Source organism: Megalopta genalis, chromosome 4, assembly GCF_051020955.1.
Source record: "Megalopta genalis isolate 19385.01 chromosome 4, iyMegGena1_principal, whole genome shotgun sequence".
Lineage (NCBI taxonomy): Eukaryota > Metazoa > Arthropoda > Insecta > Hymenoptera > Halictidae > Megalopta > Megalopta genalis.
This window is the reverse complement of record NC_135016.1, coordinates 7,248,001-7,274,647: the sequence shown is the minus strand read 5'-3', so window position 1 is coordinate 7,274,647 and position 26,647 is coordinate 7,248,001. Positions and strand designations below refer to the sequence as shown.

The 26,647-nt window shown below is 44.7% G+C and overlaps 1 protein-coding gene across 1 annotated transcript in view; it reads left to right on the top strand.

Moving 5' to 3' along the window:
• The first annotated feature begins 216 nt into the window (after positions 1-216).
• The window catches only part of LOC117223710 (neuroendocrine convertase 1), a 43,684-nt gene continuing 17,253 nt past the window's right edge, over positions 217-26,647 (top strand). The window contains exons 1-7 of the mRNA XM_033476142.2: positions 217-488; positions 551-716; positions 23,785-23,889; positions 23,960-24,187; positions 24,328-24,474; positions 24,615-24,681; positions 25,687-25,958. Coding sequence (XP_033332033.2) covers positions 481-488; positions 551-716; positions 23,785-23,889; positions 23,960-24,187; positions 24,328-24,474; positions 24,615-24,681; positions 25,687-25,958 — 993 coding nt within the window. The 5' untranslated portion in view covers positions 217-480. The remainder of the gene's footprint in view (positions 489-550; positions 717-23,784; positions 23,890-23,959; positions 24,188-24,327; positions 24,475-24,614; positions 24,682-25,686; positions 25,959-26,647) is intronic.

The window sequence follows — 26,647 nt, the reverse complement described above, 5'->3', positions numbered from 1 at the left end:
TAGGGGAAGCGTCCTTGGCAACATAGGTCAAGGTAAGGTCACCGACAGGTGCTTCCCTATTGTAAATACTTACGCTACTCCGATCCAATTGACGAAATCGAAGTCAAAGCAAATAGTTCGCATACTTTGCCTAAACGATGGGCCGCGGCAGCGAGGAAGAGGAACGAGGGTAGCATCAATCTTCATACACCCGGGATCTCGTTGACATTATCCGCGTGAGCGACCCTCTCCCAGCGTCGACGGCGACACGGTGGGGACGACGTGAACCCCTCTACGGGTAAAAAGGAGCCTCGCCAGCTAATTGTCACACACTGTCCGATCACTTGTCACCCGGGATCCAATAGTCACAGCGCGAGCTCCGTTCAAGGGAGCCTCCCTCCGATCGCGTCGCAAATGCAACGAAGTTTAGCTGCACGAGCAGAGTGACGAACTCTCGTGCAAGAAACATTACTCGCGTCTGTTAGAATTGAAGGCGACACGATGCCCTGGTACGTGGAACCCGCGATGAAGGCGTCTTTCGTTGGTCAGTGAAGTGGATTCTTGTTCACAGTGAATATTTCTGGCTGATTGTTTCCTGGATCCTCGTGAACGAACTCGTGGCCATCGATACGAGGCGCGGCAACGATCGTCGGGAAGAATGGGTCGTCAGGCTCGAGGGCGGGCCTCGAATTTCCTCGCTCCTGGCTCTGCAATCTGGGTACAGGCATCTTGGACCGGTGAGTGCAACGATTTTGAATGCGGAAAGTCGCCGCCCGGTTCTTGTTTCTTGAACGATCGCCTCGATCCGATTCGAAACGACCCACGAAGAGTCGAATTTCGTTGAGAAATTTGCTGCATTCGTCGCCGAAATGCGGTCTCGTTTTTTAAGGGGAACCGGACAGCCGTGGTCGGACAGTTTGCTAACAAGAGATCGTTGATTCTCGTGGCCTGAAACAGTTTTCTGATTTTAGTAAGGACTAAGGAAACCTATTGGGTTGAGGAATAAGTTCTCGTAGTGTTTTTATCAAGCAATTTGAAGGCGATTTTCTTTGTTGTTTTCGTTAAGCTCGCGAGGCACCCGGGCTCCCAATTTTTCGGCAAATCCCATTGAATGAGGATGATTGAGAATCGTTTTATGATCGCAGTTCATTTTTTTTCGGATAATTCAAGACTTGTTTGGTGACCGTCCTCCGTCAAAAGTGCTTTGAGACGCTCTTCGTCGAATTCAGAAGGTCTTCCGCTGCGGGACGTGCCGTCGACGTCAAAATCATCATTTTTGAACTTCGCAAACCATTTCCGTGTTGTAGAATCGCCCATGACACCTTCTACGTATACGTTGCAAATGTCCCGGGCTGCTTCAGCAGCTTTTTGGCCTCGATGAAAAGCGAAGAAGAGAAGGTGTCGAAAATGTTGCTGTTTACCTCCTGGATATTCCATTTCTAAGCCTCGAAAGTAATAAAACATTAAATTACTCAAAAAGACGATTAGCACAGTTTTGTAGAGCAGAAAGAGCTCTATCGAATGAATGTTATACACTTTGTCAAACAGCAAAAAATCGTTGTAAAATAAAAGAAAATATAAAAACGCTACGAACTTATTCCCCAACCTAATAGCTACATCGTAAGGAGATTCGGACAGTCGTGGTCAGACAACGTGGAACAAAACGTAATGGAACAAAACAATTTTTAATTTTACTAAAAATGTAGGAGGAAACTCCATTTCTAAGAGATTCAGACAGTCGTTGACATTACTTCGTAATCGAGACTTCGTTGGAACAGTGACACAAAATAATTCTGAAGTTCGCTTGAAATTACGAATAAAAATGCAAATTCGATTTTTTAAGAGATTCGAGCAATCGATAATCAGACAAATCACAGATAGTTTAATTTTTAAGGGAATCCAGACACTCGTTGTCGGACGTACCTTACATTAAAAATCTCGTTCGAATTTCTCAATCGAAATAATCGAAGCAACGAGTTCTTGTTAATCCGAAACTTTCTTAAGCTGAGAAACTCGCGATTGTTAAGGGAATACAGAAAATCAGTGGCGAACGCCTCGCGCAGTCAAGATTTGCAGAACGTACGACGAAAAGAGCTCCGTAAATTCCGTGGAAATTGGGTCAACGCGGACAGAGAAAATAGCCGTAAAACGCTGTTCAGCATTTGCGACTCGCGATGTTTTTCGAGTCGGTTGACACCCCGGAGAAAAAATGGCGGTGCTCCCGGCGCGGAGAACTCGCCGGTAAGCCACGGAATAAGTTTGTCAAGGTAGCGCACGGCTCCGCGAACAGAAGCACCGCGAGACGCAATTAAAACTTGAACAACTGCTTAATAACTTATTGTTAGCCACTTGTGCAACGTCCAATTCCAGTTTAACTCCAGGCCGGGGCATTCACGGTATCGCGACTTAACTTCCGTGTTTATCTCAGACAGAGGCGGGGGCGAGCGAAGTGAAGTTAACCGGTTCGCGAAAGGAAAATTTATCGCAACAGAAGGGAAATTATTTCGCGAGGCATCGACGGGAGTAAGGGTGTTTATCCGCGCGGAAAACGCTTCGGCGGAATCGCGGAATTTTCACCGGCGTTCGGGCGACGAAGCGGCCGAGGCGAGCGGAGCGGCAAGCGGCCGGATTAAGATTTCAATGTCGGACGTGTTCAATTAACATTTTAATAAGAGAGCTGTCGGACACCAGATGCGATGCCCGACGAGGTGTTTCCATGTCTGATAATCCGCGACGAGTCACTCTAATCTCAAGTGTTCGTTAAACAAGCCGAGGGAAAGCGTCCGGTCGATTTCAGCCGTGACGCAAACACGGATCGCCGAGAGCTGCGAAGCGACCTGTTACCATGGGACACCCACGATTCCCTTTCCAACACCCGGAACGCAAGGGCACGCAGCGTGAAAAACCGAACCACCCCCGCAAAAAACAATCGCCGCGCACACCCTCCGGTCACGAATTCGCGTCTGCGTAAGCCTGCGTTGCATACTTCGCGCGGAAAATGTAAATCGCCGTTCGAATTCACCGTCTTTTGTCCCGCGAAGTTTTAATTTTGCCCGCGGAAAATTGCAATTAACATTTCAACACCGGGCAACATTTTCACCGAACCGTTCGACTACCGATGAAAATTATATTAACGATGGCTTAACGATGTATCGGCGATATCGTTACGGTACTTCGTTAAGACGAGGCGAAAGGTCAAACTGGCTGGTCAAATTGTGCCGATATGGTATCGGAACGAATTTTATTTGGAAAAGAACAGAATGTTTATTTAAGCGAAATGGATTCAGTTATTAAATTTCCGTCCGCCGATATTTATACAGCATCGGTTCAGATTTCATTCAAATTCTATGGACCGAAAAGACAAACATCGATTCATGCGGAGAAATTCATTTCAAGAGTACATGGTTCCGGTTCGCGTGGGCTAACCAATTGCTTGTTAAATTATTTATCCCTTTATTTTATTTAGCTCCAAACCCCCTAAAAAAATTCACTATTTTCTATTCGACAAATATAAAGTTAATTATGCAGGAAAACAAATGAAAGCCGCGGTCGTCCCATAGCAAAGTCGTGCATTATTCGAATAAAATTTGATTCCACCTACATTTCGAACGAATTTCTCGTATAAATTTTACGTGTAACTTTTTCGTATAAATTTTACGAATAATCTACCGAATAAAGTTTTCGAATAAAATTTTCTTCGTTATTCGAATAAAATAGGCCCCCCTCCCACGGTGGCCTGGGGATTACAGAGCCATTCAATTTTGAGATTCGGTGTCCCATCTGAATTTCCATAAGAATGTCAGCGTAAGCGGAAGATGATGACGGTTCCCCGTGACACGGAGCTAATGATGCAGGCTGTCCCGGACAGCCTTCTCTACGACGAAAATAAATGTTCACGCTCGGTCAATTACATCAGGATCGGACAACAGCGGGCACCGATCCGGGGACCGTCGAACCGATTGGCTAAAACATCATCGCGCTGGGAAGCGGGGCTTGCGAACGGGGCGGCGTAGGATGAGGAAAGGAGGTTTGATATCTTTGGCCGACGGGCGTTTTCTCTCGCGCGACTTGATCTCAAGGCGGAACTCGTTTTGCAAAGTGCACGAGCCAAGAGAGATCCCCGGCCGATGTCTAAGGTGAATCCCGGGGTTGGAAACGGAGGGAGAGAATGGCTGGAACGAGCGATCAAATGGTTCGTGAGGCTTGCTTACCGAGATAATCTCTTTGCAGCGATCCGTGCGCCCCGGGAGGAAACGATTTGGCCGCAGTTTTTCGACGGGGAGCCCCGGTACATTCAGGTCCCGCCACGGATACCCGAATGCTTCAGATACGTTTACGCTCTCGCGCAGATTTACCGAGCCGAGCCTGAACGGACGGTCTTGGAAAAATCTACCTCGCGTGTTCAAAGGGCCGAGAGGGGATGGGAGGAGGGGGCAAGAATTCAGGCGTCGGTATTTCCAACAGGCCACAAAGCGGAAGCTCCGCCGGGCAAATTGAGACCGTGATCATCGAACAACGATAAATTCCTGTGCGTCGTGTCGAGGCACTCGTGAATTAGGCTTCCGCAGATTAGGCTTCCTCTTCTCGGTTATTTCGAATCATTCGCTGGGGTTTGTTCCGTGGTCGAGTCTCTTTGAACGGGAAACTGATGCCTAATCGCTGGAAGACTGGTATGAGATACCCACGACTCGTTGATCAACGCGATTTGCCACGCGATTTCTTAGCAGGTGTTTGTCGTTGATGAATTCTTACGAGAGCAAGAAAATTTATATTTATCGTAGTTGAAAGAAGCGAGTAACACGCACATTTACTAGAGTTTTGGATGATATTCGCAGAGGATAAGATTCATTCTTCCTTCTTCAACTCTTCTCGATAGCTTCGATAGAATTTTATGCAAAAGGAAAGATGTCTACATCGATTGCCAGAAATAGAAACTAAATAAAAAGTTCATTCTTTTTCTGACAATTTTATAAGATTGAAAATAGTACAATGAATGCTTCTAAGCTCTTTTAATCCTCCTACTATTTTAAATTAGAAACTATTCAATTATCAGTTGTGTAGCACTTTTGTTTAAAATATTAAAAAATATATTATTACATATAAATAGTAAAATAATAAAGAATATATTATAACGTATAAATAGTAAAATAATAAAACATACATTATATTATATAATATTAAAACATAATATTAAAACATATATTACATTATATAATATTAAAACATAATATTAAAACATATGCTTGAATAATATAAAATTATCCGATTCTGCGACGGCTAACTTTCTCCCGACGTGAACCCACTGTTTGTATTTTCGAAGATCAGACTGACGATACGCGGTCTCAAAGATGAGCTCGACAAACGAACAGTAAAAATGTTCTCGCATCAATCGCAGAATCGCCTTTGCGAACGGCGCCAGCTAACGGCGAAAACAATTCAAAAGCTCCATCCGCGGGGAAAAAAAAGCGGCCCCGAGGTGTTCGCCGACGTGAACAGCGTTGAACGTTATGGTCGGAATTGCCGTAATCGCTTTGGTGCGTGCAGAAGTGACGCGTGTTTTCAGAACATCAGCCGGAGCATAGTGGGATCGGGCAGCGCTGCATAATTACGCGAACCGAGTGGCTCTGCTTTTTCAACCGTTTCACCTGGCCGTCCCCGCAGTCGAGCACCGTGGCTCCACGGCCGCGAAACTGCATTCCCCTGCAGCTGCAGCCGACTGGCGCAGTTCTAGCTGCACAGGAGTCTCGCGGCCGACCGCAATCCGCGCGCCGAGAGCGCGATTCCCCGGGACCTAAGCGAGCCCGTATGTTCCCCAGTCAGCTCGCCTAATTATTTCGCATAATTAAGCCCACGTGGCAGGCCCCTGGAAGGGCGCCACCTTTTCGGCAGCACATCACGCGTTTTATCGCGAGACCAGCGTCGAAGATCGAGCGATTGTCACACTAGATCCGACCGTCATCTCGACGAAATAGAAATCTGTGTGCCGAGTCGCGGAATAGGTTCAAGAAAAAAACGCATTTCTCACGAATGCAAGACAGTTCTGAATTCTGATTCTTTTTTATCGACTTTTATGCATCGGTTGCAAAAAGCAACAACTCTCTCGAAACAATGTAATCAAATAATTAAATTCTTCCAATAACGTCGCACTTTTGCAACTTCCATTTTTTTTATGAAAAAAGAAATTGTAGCATTTGAAAATCCATACAGAATTTTCTGCAATATCACGTACACAAACAGCGATAAAAATGTCAGCTTGAAAACTACATTTTTGTTCGAGTTGCTTCAAGTTTAACGTTAATTCACCGCGCCGAATAAAATACTGTACTGAAAATGATCACTATCAAAAAGCTTGTAAAATAATTCTTCTAATAAAATTCTTCTAATTTTCTGTTTCATCTACTCGTTGGCGTGTCATGAACGCGTAAAATCCACAGTCGAGACTTTAAATTGACTGAAACATTTGCGCACCCCGAAGCAAGGTTTATGCTGCAGAGTGGATTCGACCTTGAAGGGCCTATCCTATCGAATGATCGACGCTGTGCAACTAGGACAAATTACCTTTTACACGTGAAATTGGGCTAGGAAGCGATTCTCTCGGATTTTTTCGTGATTAAAAATAGAATACCCGGATCGCCGATTTGGCAGAGGGTCGTAAGTGTCAGTGGGTGCTATGCTTCTCCGGATAGCGGTCGTAAATTACGGCTAATAGGTCTCGCGAATTGAAACGGGGATGAGTCGGGTAGATAACTCAATCCGGAAACATTTCCTGAACGGACTCTTACCGGCTTTGCCAAATCGTGTATCGCGGCTGCACGTCCCGCTAGTGATTAATACTGTTATGATCGCGGCCCCTCTATGGCAAGAGCCATTAAATCTAGCGGCTGGAACAATGGAATTACAACAAAAATTGATGATTGCGCCGGGGTCTTTTATGCAATTACATCCGATGAACAAGAAGAGATGTTTATTCCAGCGAAATGGATCCAGTTACTGGAACTTCGTTCTACCTTTATGTGCATTACAGTTGAAAATTAACCGTGCACGTTCGCAAATATCATCGAAATAGTGCGTGAGTTTCTCATTATTTATTTATCGTCGCGTTTCTGGAATATTATACCATTATAGAGGAACGTAGACAATATTTATTAACAGATCACGCTGACGAAATTCTTCTAGCGAAACGCGTATTGCGATAAAAATCCATTTTCCAACGATAATTATCGCTCATTTCGTCTTTTTTCATCATCACAACGTATTTTATACCTCATTTTTTTGTTCTGATCGAACATATACGTTCATTTGAATAAGCTCGGACCTGTAATTAACTATTGATAATACAAAATTGTGGACGCGAATTGTGTAGAAATGTTCGCACGGATTTTTCAAACTTTAGCGAACGGTTGATGGAAAAAATCCAATGTAAGCAAAGGGAAAGAACAGGGATATTAAAAATGCTTATCGTCTGCATAGAGACAAACCAGTTTACTAATGCTAGTTCCATTCGAAAAATTGCTGTGGTAGAAAACCACGTCTTCGCGAGCAGCCAAAGTGAAAACGATTTCTGCGACGCGGAAAACTCTTTCCGCGAAAATGCAGCATTCGCAAACTATTTCCACGAAGCAAAACGGGACAGGCTGTAACACGGAGTACGTTGCGACAAAGTTAAAATCGTTATGCAATCATTTCTGATAAGCAAAGAAAGGATAGAAGAAAGTAATCGCGGCGCCAACGTCGAAGCTCGACGCCTGTTTCTCGAGCTCCCGTGGGCGCGTCGGAATCGCGATTTTCCGCGCGTCGACGATCGGGGAAGATAAAACCTGAATAAGATTTCGTTGGAGATGAGAGAGTCACTCGCGGCTAAGTGGCGATATTAATTGTGAGCATGGAGGGCGGAATATTAATATCCGTTAAAGAGTTAACCACTCAAAGGATTAGAGCGCGATACGGACGCGTTAGAGAAGCAATCTGTAAAGGCGATTCCGTTGAATGTGCGCCGGGTTTTTCAGGTTCCGAGTAATCCGGCGTTTATTTAAGGGTTTGCTGGCGAGGCGAGGCAGGACGTGGCGAGGAGGGGCGCGGCGTGGCGCGCAGAAAATCCGATAAGCAAGCTGATTACCCGTAGTGAAACTTCTGAACGTCTGGGTTGCTCCGGTTTATCATATATCTTGGCGTGTGGCCCTATATTATAAAGGCACGAGATTGCTCAATCAAGCTCGGCCTCCGGGCAAATTGAAATCCAGTTATCGAGAACCTGTTACGAAACTGTTCGAATGAATTTCCCGGCATTAATTTCCTGAGCGGCGCGGCCGAGTCTCGCGCGCGCGCTGTGTTTTCTTTATTCCCCGTATAGAATCGAGCCGCGCCGAGGGAATCGTACAAAGAGAGAAGAATACTATCGGCATTAAATCAGCCCTAACGAGTTTCGTGCTCCAGGAAAGCGAGCAACTTTCCCGGAACTAACGCGAAAAAATTGGCCCCGGGCTTTATTAATATTTAATACGGACTCTGTTTATTTACAAGGAAATTGGCTACGGTTGAATTCGAGGCGGAGAAAAAGTGGAAGAGAGAGAGAGAGAGAGTTAAGAGAGCAGAGAGAAGGGGACGGTGAGAGAAGAGCGCAGGCGAACCAGCGGCACGACAATAAACAAATTTCATCAAAATTTCTGCATCCATATTCATGGCCGCATTGAGAACGTTCGCTCATCTTTTATTCACGAAGCGGACAATGTAACTGCGCCCTTAATACGGGCACAGATGCCGAAGAGACGATTCCTTGATCTTCTTAACGTGACATATGATGCCTCCCGACCGACCCATTGTGTTATAGTTCTCGCCGCTGGGCGGACGCGGACCGGAATATTCCCCGGTTGGCCAAATAATTGTCGGAATGATCGCAATTACCGAGAGAGAAAAAGGGGAGCCGCGGCCGGGATCGAAAATTCCGACAGACAGTCAAGAATTTGCATTGTAGAAACATTTTTCCGGGCCTTTGCAAACATTTGCATCGGCAACAAGCTGCGGAAACTTTGTTAGCGCCGCGTTCCCGTTCAAAATGCTCCGAAGACAATATCCCTCGGCTTTACACAAAGATAGAATAAATAATTTTCATGGTAGCTGTTGCGCAAAAAAGGGCAAACGGAATATTCGCCGCGGCGGGCGGGCACTGACTGTAGAAAATTTCGAAATTGAATGACCCAAAGATTTGCATTGTAAAGCGAGTTATGCGAGGCAGAGGCGTATGAAAATACTATCGAGCTTCCGACAATACCGGGCCAACTAATCTCTCGCGAAATTTCACTTCAACTTTCGCGCACCTGCAGCTACAATCTTCACGATGCAAATTTTCGTTGCTTCGTTTCCAAGATTACCTTTCGTGTTTCTCTTTCACCCAGATCGCTGACCTCTTCGACGAAAGTTCATTTTTGTTTAGACGCGTTGTTCCTGCAAATCAGTTTGTAAACCGGTTTTCACGTGTTTGCGAGCAGAAAATTGATACCGTTAGATTCCTTTGTGCTGCATGCACTTGCGCGTGCAAGGAAAATGAAGCACAGTCTGGAATTTAAGCAACTCTGCCAAGCGTTGGAAGTGATATCCAAATTATACGACATTTGGATTAAAATGTATTTAAATTTATTATGGGTTAAATTTAAATTTTGATAGAATCCAATGCAATTGTATGATTTAGTTAATTTATATGTGAATTTAATTTGAATTAGTTTCAGCAGAAATTTAGTTTAACTGATTGTGCAGCGATGATATCATTTAAATGAATTTTTAATATAAAGTTGAATAATAGTAGAAATATTAATTTAATATTTCTAATATTAATAATAAATATTGCATAATTTAATGAAAATGTAAGAAAAATCATTGTAGCTTAAATACAATTTATAATATAATTTGTACAGTTTTATAATTTAGTTTGCGTTCGTAAAATCGAATTTCCACGAAGAAAACTTGCGCCCAAATCGAATTCAAATCAAAGTCCACAGTGTCGACTACAGCAGAGCATGATCATTTATGTCCCCATGATTCTGGAATCATTGCTTTCTGACCCGAAAATATCACGACTACAATTATACCCAAGATGCTGGCCCTAATGATGCAAATTAGCATGGCGAGACCATCGACCGATGTTTTCCACTGGCCAGGAAGTTAGAGAAACTCCGTTGGCACCGCAGGAACAGTGACTCGGACACTTTCAGCGTCTTCCGGCGAACGGTGGCGGCCATTAATGACGTTCGTAAATGATCGAGGCCGTGGTCTGCCGATTCAGCTTTAGCGTTTGGCAGTAATTGAAATAAATGACGTGGCGCCCTGCTGAACGCCATAATGAACTTGCCCCGTTACGGGGGTTGACAGATGTCACAGCGACCTGCTGCCTGCCTGCCTGCCTGCTTGCCTGCCTGCCGCTCGCCTTCGTTAGCTGGCCGGCCTTCGAAAAGGTTTAATCTTGGTCCGAGCAGAGACCTCGATATCCGATCTCTCCGCCCCCGGGAAAGCCTCGATATTTCATACGGTAGTCCGGCAAAAGCGGTTTTCATTGCGCTGCTTTTGGGGCCGTTGTTTATTTGCTACCCCCCGAACAACCATTAACAACGGGAAATTCGAGTATACTTCGCGGATTTCAAAGATAAATAGCCCAGACTTGCCGCGAGCATTCCAAATGAACCGTTTCGCGCGCCCTCCGAAGCTTTGCCGGATCATAAATTCATTAACGAGAAGTCATAGCGACAGAGGCTTAATCTTCAAACGCCGGAGCGGCCGGGGAATTTTTAAATCACTGTTCCCGGCACTCGACTAGAGATCGCTGGCATTTATGCGAAAACGTTCCGCATCGATTGCAAGAAACCGAAGCCGTTTAAGCCTTTTCGCCATTGTTCAATTAGTCCGACTCGTAACCGTATTCAGCATTTAGCTGAAAATCGAGCAATTGGTAATTTTCCAGATAAACCTACGGAAGTGCATATTTTTATAATATTTTTCACGCTGAATCGTATCGCGTAGAAATGAATTTTCCGACTTTCATTTTTTGTTCCACGGGAAGCAATTATTTTCCCGCGAAGGAATTATTGGATTGAAAAATTCATACAAAATTCGCCGCGGTATCTGTACCGTACAGAGAACAGAGAGCAAAAATGATCGAGTTGTTTAAGTTTTAATATTAATTCGCCGCGCTACTAATTGAACGAATTCAAGCCCGAATAAAATTCCGTTCTCTATCGTCGTTAATATTTATGCGTAAACGCTGGCACGATACGTATCGAATTTCTTTTCTCTGCTAACGAAATTATTACAATCGGAGAAAATCTAGGGAAAAACGGCACGGGCAAGGGGTTCAACAGCGCCAACTAATTCCCCTCGTAACGGCGCAGCAGCCGCGCGGCCGCTGATAAAAACTGCGAGAGGAGAATTCGCGCGAGCGTGGTCGCGGAAGCGGGGAAACGTGGAATTGTGACATTCCAGAGGTCGATCGAATACGCGAGAAGGATTACGGTGATCTCTCAGCAGCGGGCGGTCGGTAATTTTCGAAGCGATGGCCGGTTAATATTTTTCAGCCGTTTTAATTCGACGTGTCCAATTAGGGCTAATGAATTGCCCGCGATTTGATTTCGCGCGGGAGACGTTATTAACGGGAGCGATTTCCCGGTCGGAGATTTATATACGGGACAGCGATTTCGCAAGATTGATGCGTGACGACGTTATTATTGGCTCGCGAATTTCCCCGGACGATATTGCCGCGGAATCAGGCACTAGTTTACCGCGCACACTTGCGAGTAGCGCCGCGTGTCAGCCACATAATTCCGGTACATAACATAATCAATGCAGCACTAATAGGTTCAAGAGTTAAGTGAGATCGAGTGCATGAAACTAGTCGAAGGGAGGGTTCCCCTCCCCCCTCTCTCCTCTCCTCACCCTCTTTGACCAAATTCACGTGACGCTGGTTACGGCGTTGATTTCAATTAAAACTTTGACTTTGACGTTCGGGCTTGGCGTGGCATAGTTCCAAAGATTGGCCCTACTGATTCAATTTTCGGCGCATTACACGTCCGCCGTGTGCGCTGACTGTGCAAACAACGGTGCCGTCTAGCATGCCATTTGATACCGATACCTGTTCCCAACAGGTGCCAATGAGGTAACAATATCTTTCCAATAATAATCAATTAACGTTACCTGCGCCCTTTAATGGAACCGGCATTATCGTCCACGTTAAAACGTGATATACCCGCGCTGCTCGATCACCGGATGATCTAATCGCGGTCTCGGGATGGTGTACGGTCGTCGAAGTTCCGCGAATTAATAGCGACGTTGCTAACACTGATAACGAGAGATCGGACCAGTTCGTTGCCTGGAAATTTTGAATCGCCGAGAATTAGAAGCGATTCGAATAAACAGCTGCTGGTTTAACTCGCAAACGACGAGAGTTCGTTCCGATTCCTTGAACGGATTAGAAGCGATTCGTACAAGTGCTCGAATGGTGCGTTAACCCTTTGCACTCGAGTGGTGACCACTAAAAAACGGTTACATCACGTTCCAAGATAATTTTTATATTATAAAAGCTTATATAAAAGTCTAATTATTGTATGAGTCACGAGACTAAATTTTATGTGCATAAAATGCACTTTGTCGTATAAAATAGAAATACCATAAGTCAGAAGAATGAATTTAGATTAATAGTTAAAATGACTTCGAGTGCAAAGGGTTAATCTTTCTTCTTCTCCTTTGTTGCTCATAGAGATAAGTATCGCAGTGTGAGAGCAAAAGGGAAGATTCGTTTCGAGACGCGACGAAATCTGGTACAAGATTCGGCTGCTTTAATTAATAGCGATGTTGCGAATGGTAATGAACAGACATTTTATACATTATGCGACAAAAATTTGTAGGTCGAATGTAAAACTGTGAAATGATTAAACAAGCACCAAAACGTCGACGTACGATCTTGAACTTATCGATGTTGTTAACATCAGATTTACGGAACGCTAAGAGCGAAGCTTTAGGTTAACAAAATGATCTTCAAATAAGTGAAAGCAAATGAATGAAATTGCATTTGGAGCTTTGTGGAGTACAGTAAATTCTCAGCGATTTTCTTTCAGCTTGTAAACAAAAATGGACAATTTTGGAAGAAGAGATACGATTATTCGAGCCTCGAAGCTCATTTTTATAGTCGCCGATTAAACAATCATAGTCAACCATTATAAAAAATGGGGCGTAAGGCTCGAATAATCTTATCTCCTCTTCCCAAACTGGCCATTCTTGCTTACAAGCTGAAAGAAAATTAGAGTTATGTCAAGGTTATGTCAAAATTTACTGCACATAGAATATGCTAGCTTTGCTTGAAAAGTAAACGGCACGCGAGAGATGTTCCAAATATCAAAAAATATCTTAATAAATTAGTAAACAGTACGTTATAACCAAGAACAATAGAATAGCACATACGAAAAACATTAGGTTACGAATTATCTCGTCCGAAGCATACGATGATCGACAGATCATGCCAAAGAGGCATTTCATTGGAACAAGTTCATTTCTCTTATCTCCCTCATTGCTTGCAGAAATAAATGCAACAGTTTCGCAACAAAAGGAAAAGTTTCTTTCGAAATACTATAGAATCCAAGGTAACACCGAATTCGCAACGGTGGCGGATCACAGGGCAATCTCATAGGGACGATCTTCGGCTGGAGACCTGACGAGCATCCCTTTCACGGGCCGAGGAACGTCTGCCTCGCGAGAGACGCGGGAAATTCCGCAAATTTCATAGAGGCTGCACAGGGGTCGCGTGATTAGTCTCTCCCATACGATAATCGCTTGTGTATCGTTTAACGTCGTTGCGGTTCCCGACTGGAAACGCTTCGGCGAGCAGCGGCGAGGTGCGTGTTGCACGAGATTACGCGTCGCCTGCCACTTGCGGACTGCGAATTCAATTATACGCATCGAGCACCGTTCCCGGTGTACTCCTCTTGTCCTCGATAAAGCGTCGCCAAGCACCGCCGATAGTAAAAGAGCATTTTGTGGGACGCGCCGTGAAGGCGGAGGAGCGAGGGGAATGAAAGGGAGCGTTTCGTTCTGGTCTTCCTAGAGAACTCATCGGGCCCTGCCTAAGGAGGGCCCTGTGTTAGAATGTTCATCCTGACGGTTTTAACCCGAGAAAGATAACCTACGTCGCAGAGGCGCCTGCGAAGACTGTTGATTTTTGTTAATTTTTCATAGAGGTCTAGTGATTTAAGTTTAAAATTACTTAAAATATAAAAAAATATAATATAAATGCATTTTATTTTTACAATAATGCCAAACCTTTAAAATGACTAGATTAACTTAAATAAATATCCATTGTTAGTATAAAATTGACGCCTTAGAAAAGCATGCGCCTCTGAAGCGTATGGTTATCTTTTACGTACGTTGTCATATGGTTATCTTTCTAGGGTTAACCGATTTTTTAAGCACTTAAACTGATCTGATAAAAAATGCCTGCAATAAAAGTAAACGAGTACTTCGATGAGAGCAAAGAGCAATAATAAAAATTTTAAAACAGTTTTCATTCGATAAAAAAACTGTACTTTTGACTTCATAGCGTTATAGCTGACCTAAAAGCGAATTCGACTACCAGCTACGCGACACCTTCGAATGATTTCTAGCTTAGAAATCCGCAGTAATTGAGAAAATGATGTTTCCCAGGCTATAGTAAAAGTCATCGCGTAGTAGGTCGTTGTATTTGTTTTATCGTCGGCTATAACGCTACGAAGTAAAAACAGATACAAGCGGATTCGTGGCTTGATCGGTCGGAAGGATCATAAGGAGCCCCGTAAACTCGTTGTTCGATCGCAACGCCTGTGCGCGAAGTAACATCCCCCGTCCTCCGTAAAAAACATCGAGTGGCAGCGCCGATAGTAAAAGAGCATTCCGGCCGGCGATTCGCGACGCAACGCCGAGACTCTGAATGATAATAAACGTTGCTACGTCGCTCCAGATGCGAGCGAAGAAACAATCTCGCGGATGGAAACGGATCCGGCGAACAACGCGCGCGAGAGTAAATGATGCCCGGCGCGCCGCGGATGTCGAAAAAAATTGCGCCCGGTTAGGAGATTTCACGGGAGACCGAGCCAGCCGGATAAGCAGAGATAAAAGCGGGCCTGAAAAAAATTCTGGAAGAGCTGTAAACCTGTAATTCGCCGGAAGTGGAGTTTTAAGGATACTAACCCTCCCTCCGCCGCCGTCGCGCTCGAGCGTTCCGCGTTTCCTGCGAAATTTACTCGGGAACGTGCGCGTTCGCGACGCGGAACGTTCGATCTCTTTCTCCACTCGAGACGCGCGGCATTGCAAATGAAACAGATGTTACGAGCCGAGGGCTAACCAGCTGTGCGTGGTGGAAGGTGTGTTTCGGGGATTTTGTATGCCGTGAACGAGCGGACGTCTGTTTCGCCGCAGACTTTTGGCGCAGGAAAAAGGGTTAGAATATATAATTTTAGAACGCCGAAAGCAACGGTTTCGTATTAGTTTATCGAACAATGAGACGCGCTTGTTCCGAATTTCGACCGAGTGTTATCGGAATATTTACCGCGTGGTACGCATATACATTGAATAAATAATTCATAAACGTCTCCGCGCGATCTGAATAATCGTAAATCGTCCGCCGTTTTTACGAGTTCCGTAAACCTAGTTTAAATTATTTGGTGCACCTCGAGCGTAAAAGTGCACCGTGCTGGATTTTACTGGCTACTGAAATCTCGAAACATGTGAATTACGAAAGGAAAAATCGGAGGAATTTTCGGCTGATATTTCTAATTCGCATGCTAATTAAAATCATCAACGAAATAGGAAAGGTAAAGAAATTTAACTGTGCATTGAAATTTGGTGAAATTTTCTAGAGAAAAGCTTTCTACTATTATAATTGAATTAAAAATAATTTAATATATTTGATATAATTATCTTATATTTAATTTAATTATGTTGATATAATTATTACAAATAATTTAATATAATTACAAAGTAATTAAAAAATAATTTAATATAATTAAACATAATTAAAAATAATTCAATATAATTTGATATAATTAAAAATAGACTAACTTCATACGAAATTGAACGAATAGATCCTAATATAGAATAATTATCTCCGCACGTAATGCAGAATTTCACGCTTTCGAGGACAGTGCTGAAATGAGTGGACTTATTCCGATCCGCGGCAAAGACCAAGAGCAGGAGGGAAGAAAAGTTGATAATATTTCAGTACTAAAACAATTCAGAATCGGTTCTATGGAGAGCTCAAAGGGTTCGCGCAGCCGAGCACGAACACGCGGAAACGTGCCTTTGTGCAGCATAGAATGTAGACGTTAGGATTTTCATTGGAATCTGACGACGCCTGCGGGAGCTTACTGCTGTGGGATTACGAGAGACAGTTGGAAATCCGATCAAAACAAATGGACTGCGAAAATACTCAGCCTCCCTTTCTCCCTCTCTGCTATCCACCCTCTCCCGACCAATCGTTCGACTGTTACAAACCGCAGCCGGATGGCCCCAGGTCGCGCATACTTTCCCACAGGAGAGAGAAAGAGAGAAAGATGGAGAGAGAAAGAGAGAGAGAGAGAGAGAGAGAGAGAGAGAGTAACGGTGGCTGATAAGACGGACCACTGATTGCGAAGTAATGAGCGGCCGTGATTTCTCGCGTTCCCTATCTGGAGCCACGTTCTCACGTGCGCCGCCGTTACCGAATGGGAACGGTTAACAAACAGGGGCGCGGGAGAGCTCGTCTCGAGGGTAGTTTCTGGACAGTGGAAGCGCCGATTGCCACGGGGACGAAGGGAACACCGAGCCATTATCACGTAACAGACGGATTCCAGTTTCAAGTGTTCCCGCGTCGAATTTAAGACGACCCGGGAACGAACGACGACGTGACCCGATGCTTTGGTCATTGTTCAGGTTGATGGGCCGAGAAGATCCTACGAATTTTCGGAATTTCATTGCACTCGAAAATTCGATGAACACGCGCTGCGCGACGGAAAATTCTCTTAATTTTCATAATCCTGCGAGTCTCTCGAAGTACGCTGAAGGCGTTGCCATTCGTTGCATTCGATACAGTATTAAAGTACTAAATAAATAAATAAACAAATAGAATGCTGATAGACACTATGGTGCCTGGAAATATGGTCATTCTTCCAAAGCAGAAACTATAGTGACTTTGATAAGAAATTCTTCTCGGACACCTGTTCATCGTGTAAAATGCCCTCAGGATCGCTGCTATTCGATATAAATTGATGAACAGTATAACGACAGAAAATGCAGTCGCTTGCCTGAAGCAGAAAATATTGATCTTCGATGTTTGATAGCCTTTGTCCCTTCCTACAGTGTCTCGCTTTGAAAGAAAACAGCTGAGAAACCCTGTCGAAATTCCACGTCTCGCAGGAAAGATTCGCGCGTGCAGTGATTCGCGTATTTTTGTATCGACATATATATATACTATGAACAACGTTAGTACGTAAATTAGAATACTACATAAACAATGCTAAAATTCGATTAGTTATGTAATAGAAGAAATATTTGTATATATCACAAGTATAGTATTAAGTATTATATAATATAGTATAAGTATTTATATATATATATATATATATATATACAAATATTATGATATATACTATATATATATATATATAGTATTTATAAATATAGTATAAATATTTCTCGTATTACATAACTATTATATTCCAATTTTAGTATTGTTTGCGTAGTATTCTAATTTACGCGCTAACGTTGTTTATAGTGTCATTTACATTTGTATTACATATGAATATAACATAGAACATACGGTGATTAGCGTATACGTCCAAACATTTTACAAAGATCTAGATTTATCTTTACCGATAAGAACGACGTAAGTCGAGAGATTGTAAATCGTGGCATTACCGTAACAGTAAATCGCGTGGTCGTTGAACGAGGAGGATCCTGAACGATTATCCTTCCTGAGAGAGCGACTATCGATGAAGTTCCGTATTAATTAACAGCCGAGGATATTTTAATACATTCGCATTGGCGCGGAGGACGCGATAACGGTCGGTTGGATTCGAGGCCGATTTAATAATCGGGAAGCGCGCGTAGCGGAGCAGAGCGCGAAGCAGAGCGAAGCAGATCGGAGCGGAACGAAGCGGAGCATCGTCGTCGATCGCGATGCTCGCGCGGTAATACGCGGGATATCGCATGACCGGCCGATAGGCTCAAGAGTGACCTCAATTTTCGGGCGAATCACATCAACGCGGAAAACAAAGGCCGGAGAAATCCGCGGCGGCCGTTATGAAACAATAATCCCGCATCTGCCGTTCCCTCCCTCCTGCCGGTCCGCTCGCGCAACAAAAACCCTATAATCCGGTATCCATTATATTTGCAATGTATTCAGCCAGGGGGAATGAATTCGATCGCCGCGCCGTCGAACCGAACGATAAACGACTGAATATCCTCGCCTCCGCGTCGATACAACGGCCTTTTTCCCCCACTGTGTTGTATTTTTTTTTTCGTCCATTTGTTTTTCACCTTGCCCTCCTCCCGCCACCCCGCGACCGCCCTTCCGATTTTGGTATTTCGTTCTGTCGTTCTGTTTTTCCTGTGCCCGTTTCGACGGACGATCGACGGACGAACGGACGGACGGACGCGTAAGCAGCTACCGATTTTTGTGCCCGGCGCCGATTTTATCGGGACGACCCCTCCTCCCCGGGGAGGGGGGAAGGCACGCAGGAAGTCGATCTCGCGATCCGCATCCGTGACGTTCGTGCCCGGCAAATAATTTCGTCGACACGTAAGGAGATTTATGGACCGGCTATTGTTCCCTCCGGTTTGACGCGGCTGTAACGGAAACCGGTCTGTTTTTTTATTCTAATGGTGGACAGCATGCGTCGTTCGATCGGTTTTATTACGCGTCGATGAGCGAAAAGACTCCGCCGCTTTCGCGTGATCGATGCGTTCCTCGATCGAACCTCTCGAACACTTCGGGAGGGATGTTCGAGGAAATGTTCGTGACCTTTCATTTCCCTGTTAGTGTTAATTAGAGTTAGTATTAACTCCACCGAGCTCTAATCCCGACTAATGTATATTATTGTTTTTTATGACAATGTTAAGACTGAATTTATTGAAACTTCGTATGATTTGTATTATAGTATATGCTTCAATAAAGAAGTGTAGGCAAAGATTTCTCGTAGAAATGTTTTTATAATATCAGAAACTGTATATGGAAAAATCAGGAGCCAATGATTTTGATTGGTCAGTTTAATCGTTCATGTTTAAAGTGATAATAAAAGTCGCTTTTCGCTTGTTGATCATTTGTCTTGTTAAAATGTTTCACAACGTACAGTAATTTCTCCCGGAAATGTTCGGAGGCCGGAATTGAAACCGGCAGATCTGAGAATACTAAGTCGCGATTCACGGCTCGTTTTTATAGAAACTCGGGATAGAATGAAAACGATGACTTAACTTTTTTATTTCTAATTTTTTCCCACGATTCGAAGGCGATTCGAAGGCAATTCGGAGGCCACATGACACGATTCGAAGACAATTCGGGGGCCACATGGTACGATTCGAAGACAATTCGGGGGCCACGTGGCACGATTCGAAGGCAATTCGGAGGCCACATGACACGATTCGAAGGCAATTCGGGGGCCACGTGGCACGATTCGAAGGCAATTCGGGGGCCACATGGCACGATTCGAAGGCAATTCGGAGGCCACATGACACGTTTCGAAAGCAATTTGGATGTCACACGACGCTAATCTATGACCTATAACCCAACTATAAAAACGAAATGCAAAACTCGAGTAATCATGTCTCCTCTCACCAAATTGTCCATTTTTATACACAATCTGAGCGCGAATTAGGAAGAAATTACTACACTAGGTACGTGACCCACGCTTGACTGACCCCGTCGACCCTTAGCATCGACGTAGCAATAAATTGCACAGGCGTAGGACTAGCACAAGAAAATTCAGAGCAACCCGAAATTTAGCACTCCCGGGAGAAATCGCTGTATTTAGAAACTACCTGAATCAAGCATCTCCAATGTATACAGAGTTAATCCAACGAATTGAAATAATTATTCTAGTACACATAAAAAAATTGCGCAAATTCGAAGTGTCAACATATACGATCACGCATAGGTTTCATCGAATATGGAGTCCGCACGAAAATGTTCTTAAAAATGTCCACGACGAGAAGCGTCGTCATCCCTCGTTGGAGGCAAGTTACGAAATATTTCATCGTACCCGGTTAACAGTTCCAGAAACCGAAATTGGGAAGAACAAACGTACATAATTCGATAGGATGAGCGTTGTTCTACAACGGGCTTGCCCCCGTCCCCCTCTTTATCCGGGGAATATAATACAGCAGCGCAACTCCGGCAATAAAACACGGGGAAGTCGGGTGCTCGCGGATGACAGTCGACGGCATCGCGCGCTGTCTTGGTTTTCCGAACAACGGGCGAGGAGTTAGAGAACGTTCAATTTGCCGGCTGGTGAAAGTTGGACAGCGCGGACTTAGGATATAGTCGCGGATTCAATTTTCAACGGGGAAGTTCGCCGTAAAGGTGCATTATGTTGCGCGATTGGCTGCTCGAGAGAATGGAAAGTTCCCCGATAACCGTTTCATTCGGCTTGTTTGCGTGCGGAGAATTTAATCATCGGCAGTTGCGTAAACACAATGCCGCGAGACACGGCACATGGATGGTTTCGGGGCGGTGCGCGCGCGAAAAAAAGAAGCGGGAAGAGAAAGGGGACGCTCTCGAAGCAGGGACAAGATTCGAGGAGATGCGAAGAAAGGAAGTAGAATCGTAGCGAAGATCGAATAAAATACAATCGGCGCACGATATTGTTAATATCGAAAGACATAGACACCGCGGGGCCCGGTGAACCGAATCATTTTTATTACCCGCGATGCGCCGGGAGTAAACGCGGAATTGATCCAAAGAGATATAGAACGGGATATCGCGTTACGTAGTCGGAGAGGAGATATGCATCGGGTTGCACAGACAGCGGCATTTCGCTTTACGCGCTGCCGCCGGTAATGTACGGACGACTCCCACGTACTGGGTGTCCCACAAAGTCGCCCGGTAAGAGCTCAAGTGCGGCAAAAAATTACTTTGACACGGGCCATCTACTCTCCATTCTGCGGCGAAATAGAAAATAAAGTCGCCGGCGAAAAACGTCGCGTCCCGCCTGTCGTCCGACGAAATAAAGCAAACACCCGGCCGACTGTATCCTCTATGCAAATTAAAATCTCGTATCTCTTTCGCGGCGACGCGAATTAAACAGCGGCTCGTCGTACGTTTCCTCCGAGGATTTCGTCTGTTAAACCTTAATTAAAATCTACGACCGCGGCGCGTTAAACGCGTGAAATTAGCTGCCGACTTATTACGGAAAACTCGCGCAGCAATTGCGACGGAAGAATTCTTCTAAAATCGCTGGAGGGGGGAGAGTGGGGCGAAACGGACGTCGACGATTTTCTCAGACAGTGGGATGGTATCTGGAGATGGAATCGATTATTTGCAGCCGATGTTCAGGGAATTAGAACAAGCTTTTGTTAACTGTTTAGCTGATTCACCGATTCTCCGCCATTCGACATAAGCTTTTGTTTTCAGCATCACTGAATTATTTAGTAAGCAGTTTTTAATTATAAAATTATGAAAAAAGGAAGAAATCTAAAACTATCGACTAAACTAGCGTATTCTCGACTAATTATTTCACTAACCTTTATATAAACGATATTTGTGTGTGTCATTTTTATTCGTTTTTCTTTACACGCTACTACCTTCTTTTTGCACTAAAATCTTTTTCCCATGAATAAACGAATAAATAAATAAATAAATAAAATAAAATTTGTCTACATTAATTGCAAGATGCAATAGTTAAATAGACATTTCTTTCTCGCCTTACTAATTTCATCGAGTTGAAAATAGCGCAATAGTATTCCGAAATTCATTAAATGTTTTCACTGTGTCGCGTTCGATCCGTTACAAATTGTCGCGAACGCATAAAATCCGCAATCAAAGCGATCACTTTCGGCGGTCGAAACAATTCGCAGGGACGTCTTGCACCGAAATCAAATTCGAATCAAAGCCCATTGTCCCGGCCACCGCAACGCCGCGGCGTTACTTTATGGCCCGCGACCGATTTTACGACCTCGAAATATCGTGTCCGCGACTGTACCTGTACACCTGCGATCCTTCGTCGCACGTATACGTCACACCTTATCGTCGCGCACACGCACGCGATCGTCAATCAGAGCAGCGGCCGGATCGATAGGCTATCAGGAGCGGCAAGCCGGTCGGAAAAGCCGAGTGTCAGGAGGTGGATCGAAATAAAAGGCTGAAGGACCGTGAGGCCGGTCGTTACGGAAATATCGTGGCTTCTCCCATGAGTGACTCCGACCAGGTGGTCCCCCCACCCTTTTCCCCATAGACCGGGCGACACATGCGGATGCCGTACAAAAACGCGGTCGCCACGTGGCGCCGGATAATAATAACGTTACGATACTCCATTTCAGACGTTCGATGGTCCCCCAAAAGCCCCTCCCCCCGCCCAACTCTTTTTTCCTCTCGCTCTCTTTTTCTCCCATTCTCCCTCGCGAGAACGGGCGCGCGCACGTTTCCTTTCCCGCTCGCGCTCGACGAACGCCGGGGAACACCAACTGTCTCCTCGTGGTCTCCTGATCGAAGCGTCCCTTTCGATCGTTTGAAGGGCTGAAACGTGGCGTCGTGGTGTCTCACCCCCGACGCTCGAGTAGCGAGGGTGCTCGATTCGAGGGGACAAACTAACCCCGCAACAATCGAGCCTCGGATCGCCAGAATACCTATACGTCACACCGTGAGGAGTCTCTTCGGGGTATTTTCCGAAGCTTCTACCCTTTGTATTTGTACCGAGAAAAATTGTTCTGTGTATTTTTCATATTAAATGAGATCGGATTGCGCAGAAAAATGGACTGTTCGGGAAGAGGAGATACGATTATTCGAGCCTCGCAGATCATTTTTATCATTCTTGACGGTAAAATCGGTAACTATAAAAACACGGCTCGCATAATCGTATCTCCTTTTCTCGAATTGTCCATTTTTCCGTATAATCCGAGCGACAATTGTGGAGAATTTACTGCATCTGGTACAACCGCAGTAATTTCTCCCTAATTCGCGCTCAGATTGCGCACCAAAATGGACAGTTTGGGAAGAGGAGATACGATTATTCGAGCCTCACAGCTCGTTTTTATCATTCTTGACGGTAAAATTGGTAACTATAAAAACAAGGCTCGAATAATCGTATCTCCTCTTCTCCAATTGTCCATTCTTGTATGCAATCTGAGCGACAGTTGTGGAGAATTTACTGCATCTAGTACAAACGCAGTAATTTCTCCCTAATTCGCGCTCAGATTGCGCACCAAAATGGACAGTTTGGGAAGAATGGGGTACAATTATTCGAGCCGGAACAATTATTAATCGGTAACTACAAAAACGAGATAGAAATTACCGTGATCTAGAACAATCGAATCAGTCATTCAGCCCCATAACGGCACGCAACGAAACATTTCACAAACTGCCTCCGAACAAGTTCTAATCACCCGTGTGCCCCGCGATCGAGGTTACCGAAAGAAGATCGACGCCACCGTAGACAACTTGAACCTTTAAATCGCCGACCAGTAAATCGGGTATCGCAAAGTGCGCATTAATTCGCCGGGCGTTAATTAAAAGCCCGTTCGAGAGACGTTTGTGTTTCGCGATCCAGGCGGTTGCAAGCACGCCGGTTTCGGCTCGGATATTACTTCTATGGTCTTTGTCGCGTGTTGACACAGGTCCTCGGATTCAAGGATACGTATGTGTGGCTGAAGGGCCAGGGACCCGGCCAGGAGAAGCGGGGCGGGTTTCGCTCGCCGAAAGCGTTGAACTCGAGCGCCAAGGTATAATTATTTGTACGTTTAGTCGGGTTCGATTATCTTGATGTGACCGGACTTCCTGCTCCCCGGAAAGATCATTTGGGCGGACCAGCAGAGGACGATCGAGCGACACAAGCGGGGTTACGTGCCGCTGGCCAACCTCGAGTCGGAGAAACCCTTGATAAGGGAGAAGAGACTCGAATTGGATCGATGGTATCAATCGAACGACGTCGAGGACGACCAAGGATTTCAGGACTATTTCGATGCCGAGGACTCCAGGCTGATGTTCAACGACGAGCTGTGGGGCCAGGAATGGTACCTGGTAATGAGTTTGTCGTCTCTTTGGACGTTTCGTGCGACACCGTCGCGGAGAGACACCCATGTCGAAATCGATAACAGGGTGGTAAAGCGTCCAGCCGTTGGCTCGCCGATAAGATAAAGCTGCTTTATCAACCGTTGCAGCAAGACACGAGGTCGAACAAAGCTCTGCCGAAGCTCGACCTGAACGTGCTACCCTTGTATCGACTGGGGGTAACTGGTCGCGGCGTCAGGATCGCGGTCCTGGACGACGGGTTGGAATACACCCACGACGATCTTCGAAACAACTATGTGAGTTTCCCGAATGCCGGCTTTTTAACTACCCCCGTTGGCTCACAGATGCCAGGGGATGCTGTTCCAGGGGTTGGCTATTCACACACCCTGGACAGAATCGATTCTCGCACCGTTCTCTTCTGAATTTCATGATCTAGGATCCGGAAATCAGCTACGACGTCAACGAGGGTGACGATGATCCTCTCCCTCGATACGATTTATCAGGTAGATAGCGACGGTAGATAAGAAAACGTTTTTATTTTTGCATATAGTGATTAGCAGTTGCATATAACGTGAATAAATTTTGAATAAATTTGAGATGCTGTTTCCACGTGTAACTGGTGTTTCGAACAAAAATTATTTGCCGAATTCTGTATTACACGAGATGATGAAAACATTTATAGTTATGTATGTTTACTATTCCAAAAGTCTATTTTTCCCCAACCCTGCATATTTAATTTTTTATAGTTCGCGTCTGCTGAGACGCGCGGAATTGTAAACGTTGCGTGAACTTTGTATCTTTATAAAATTCTTCGTGTACCACAAACACGAATGGAAATAACCGTTTCATAATGTTAATTAAATTCACCCCGTAATTGCACTCACCCAGATCCGCGACCGATTAGTTAAGGAATTAATTTACATTTTCATGAGACCTGCGGTGCACACTTTTGCTCGTCACTGTATACACGAGAGAACAATTGATAATATATATATACGAAGGAGACAAATAGAAATACAGTAAATTCTCCCGAATTTTTTCTCAACTTGTAAACCAGATACGCAGCAATAACCAACAACAATAACCTTACTTCTTCGTACGCGGAACACATTTGTTTAAAACAGCATAACTTTCGATTGGAGGCACTTTTTAAAAGTCGATACACGTTTGAAAACTGAAGCATATATTACTTTACTAGAAAATACAGAAAATACAGTATTAAATTCTCCCTAATTGTCGCTCAGATTGTACACGAAAATGGACAATTTGGGAAGAGGAGGTACGATTGTTCGAGCCTTGCACATCGTTTTTACAATTATTGACAATCGGCAATTTTAAAAAGCAGCCGCGAGACTAGAACAATCGCATCTCCTCCCAAATTGTCCATTTTTGTGCAAGCCGAACGTCAATTAGGGAGAATTTACTGTACAATAAAAGCGAAAGCCGTTCCGAAGGTTGAGATCCGCAACGAAGTTCTCGCACGTTCGATCAAATCCCGACTCTCTTAGGGATGAACGGCCATGGGACGAGGTGTGCCGGGGAAATAGCGATGGAGGCCAACAACCGGAAGTGCGGGGTAGGCGTCGCGTTCGAGGCCTCCGTCGGAGGGATCAAGCTTCTCGACGGTTTGGTGAACGATCGCGTCGAGGGAGAAGCTCTCGGTTACAAACCGGAAGCTGTGGACATTTACACCGCCTCTTGGGGTCCCGCCGACGACGGCAGAAGTTTGGAGGCTCCTGGGAGACTTGCCGAGGAGGCCCTCGAACGTGGAATTGCTCTAGTACGTATTTGCATGCTTGGAACGTCGCGACCGTAACGAAAATGTTTCGCGAACATCTCGCGACCATTTCCATTCGCATGAACAATCCGTTCTGCCCCCATGTATCATTCCGTCCACTCTGAAGTTCGTTATATCCAGTTCTGAAATAGAGCGGTGCGCGTAATTCTAGACTCAAAGTAACTTCGACATTATTACCGACGCCTAAATGAAGACTTAATAATATATCATATTTGTATGTTATTTATTACTTCGACCAGAATGCCATCGAGCCATCCCATAGATTGTGCTCATTTTAACAGCCTGGACAGAGAATATAATCACTATATTTCTAATCGGAAATTCGGCGGATTTCTAAATTATTTAATTTCCTCTCTTGCTTTAAGAAATAATCTTATGCGACCACTGTGGTTAATTACACTGCAACGAGTAGAATAAATCCATTTATCTAATACCTAGCAACATTTCCGTATAGCCCCTGCGTCTGCCAATTAACGAAGGCACTCCTCAATTCGCATAAACGTTAGCCCAGAAATCTCGAAACAGCGAAGCTCCGCAATTTCACGAATCGCAACACGACCGAAAAATTGATCTCGCTCGCCACGAAGCGCCGCGGAAAACATCCCGAGCTGCGAAGAATTAATCTCCGGGCGGCCACAATTTCTATTCATTAGTTCCGGCGAGCTTCTGTC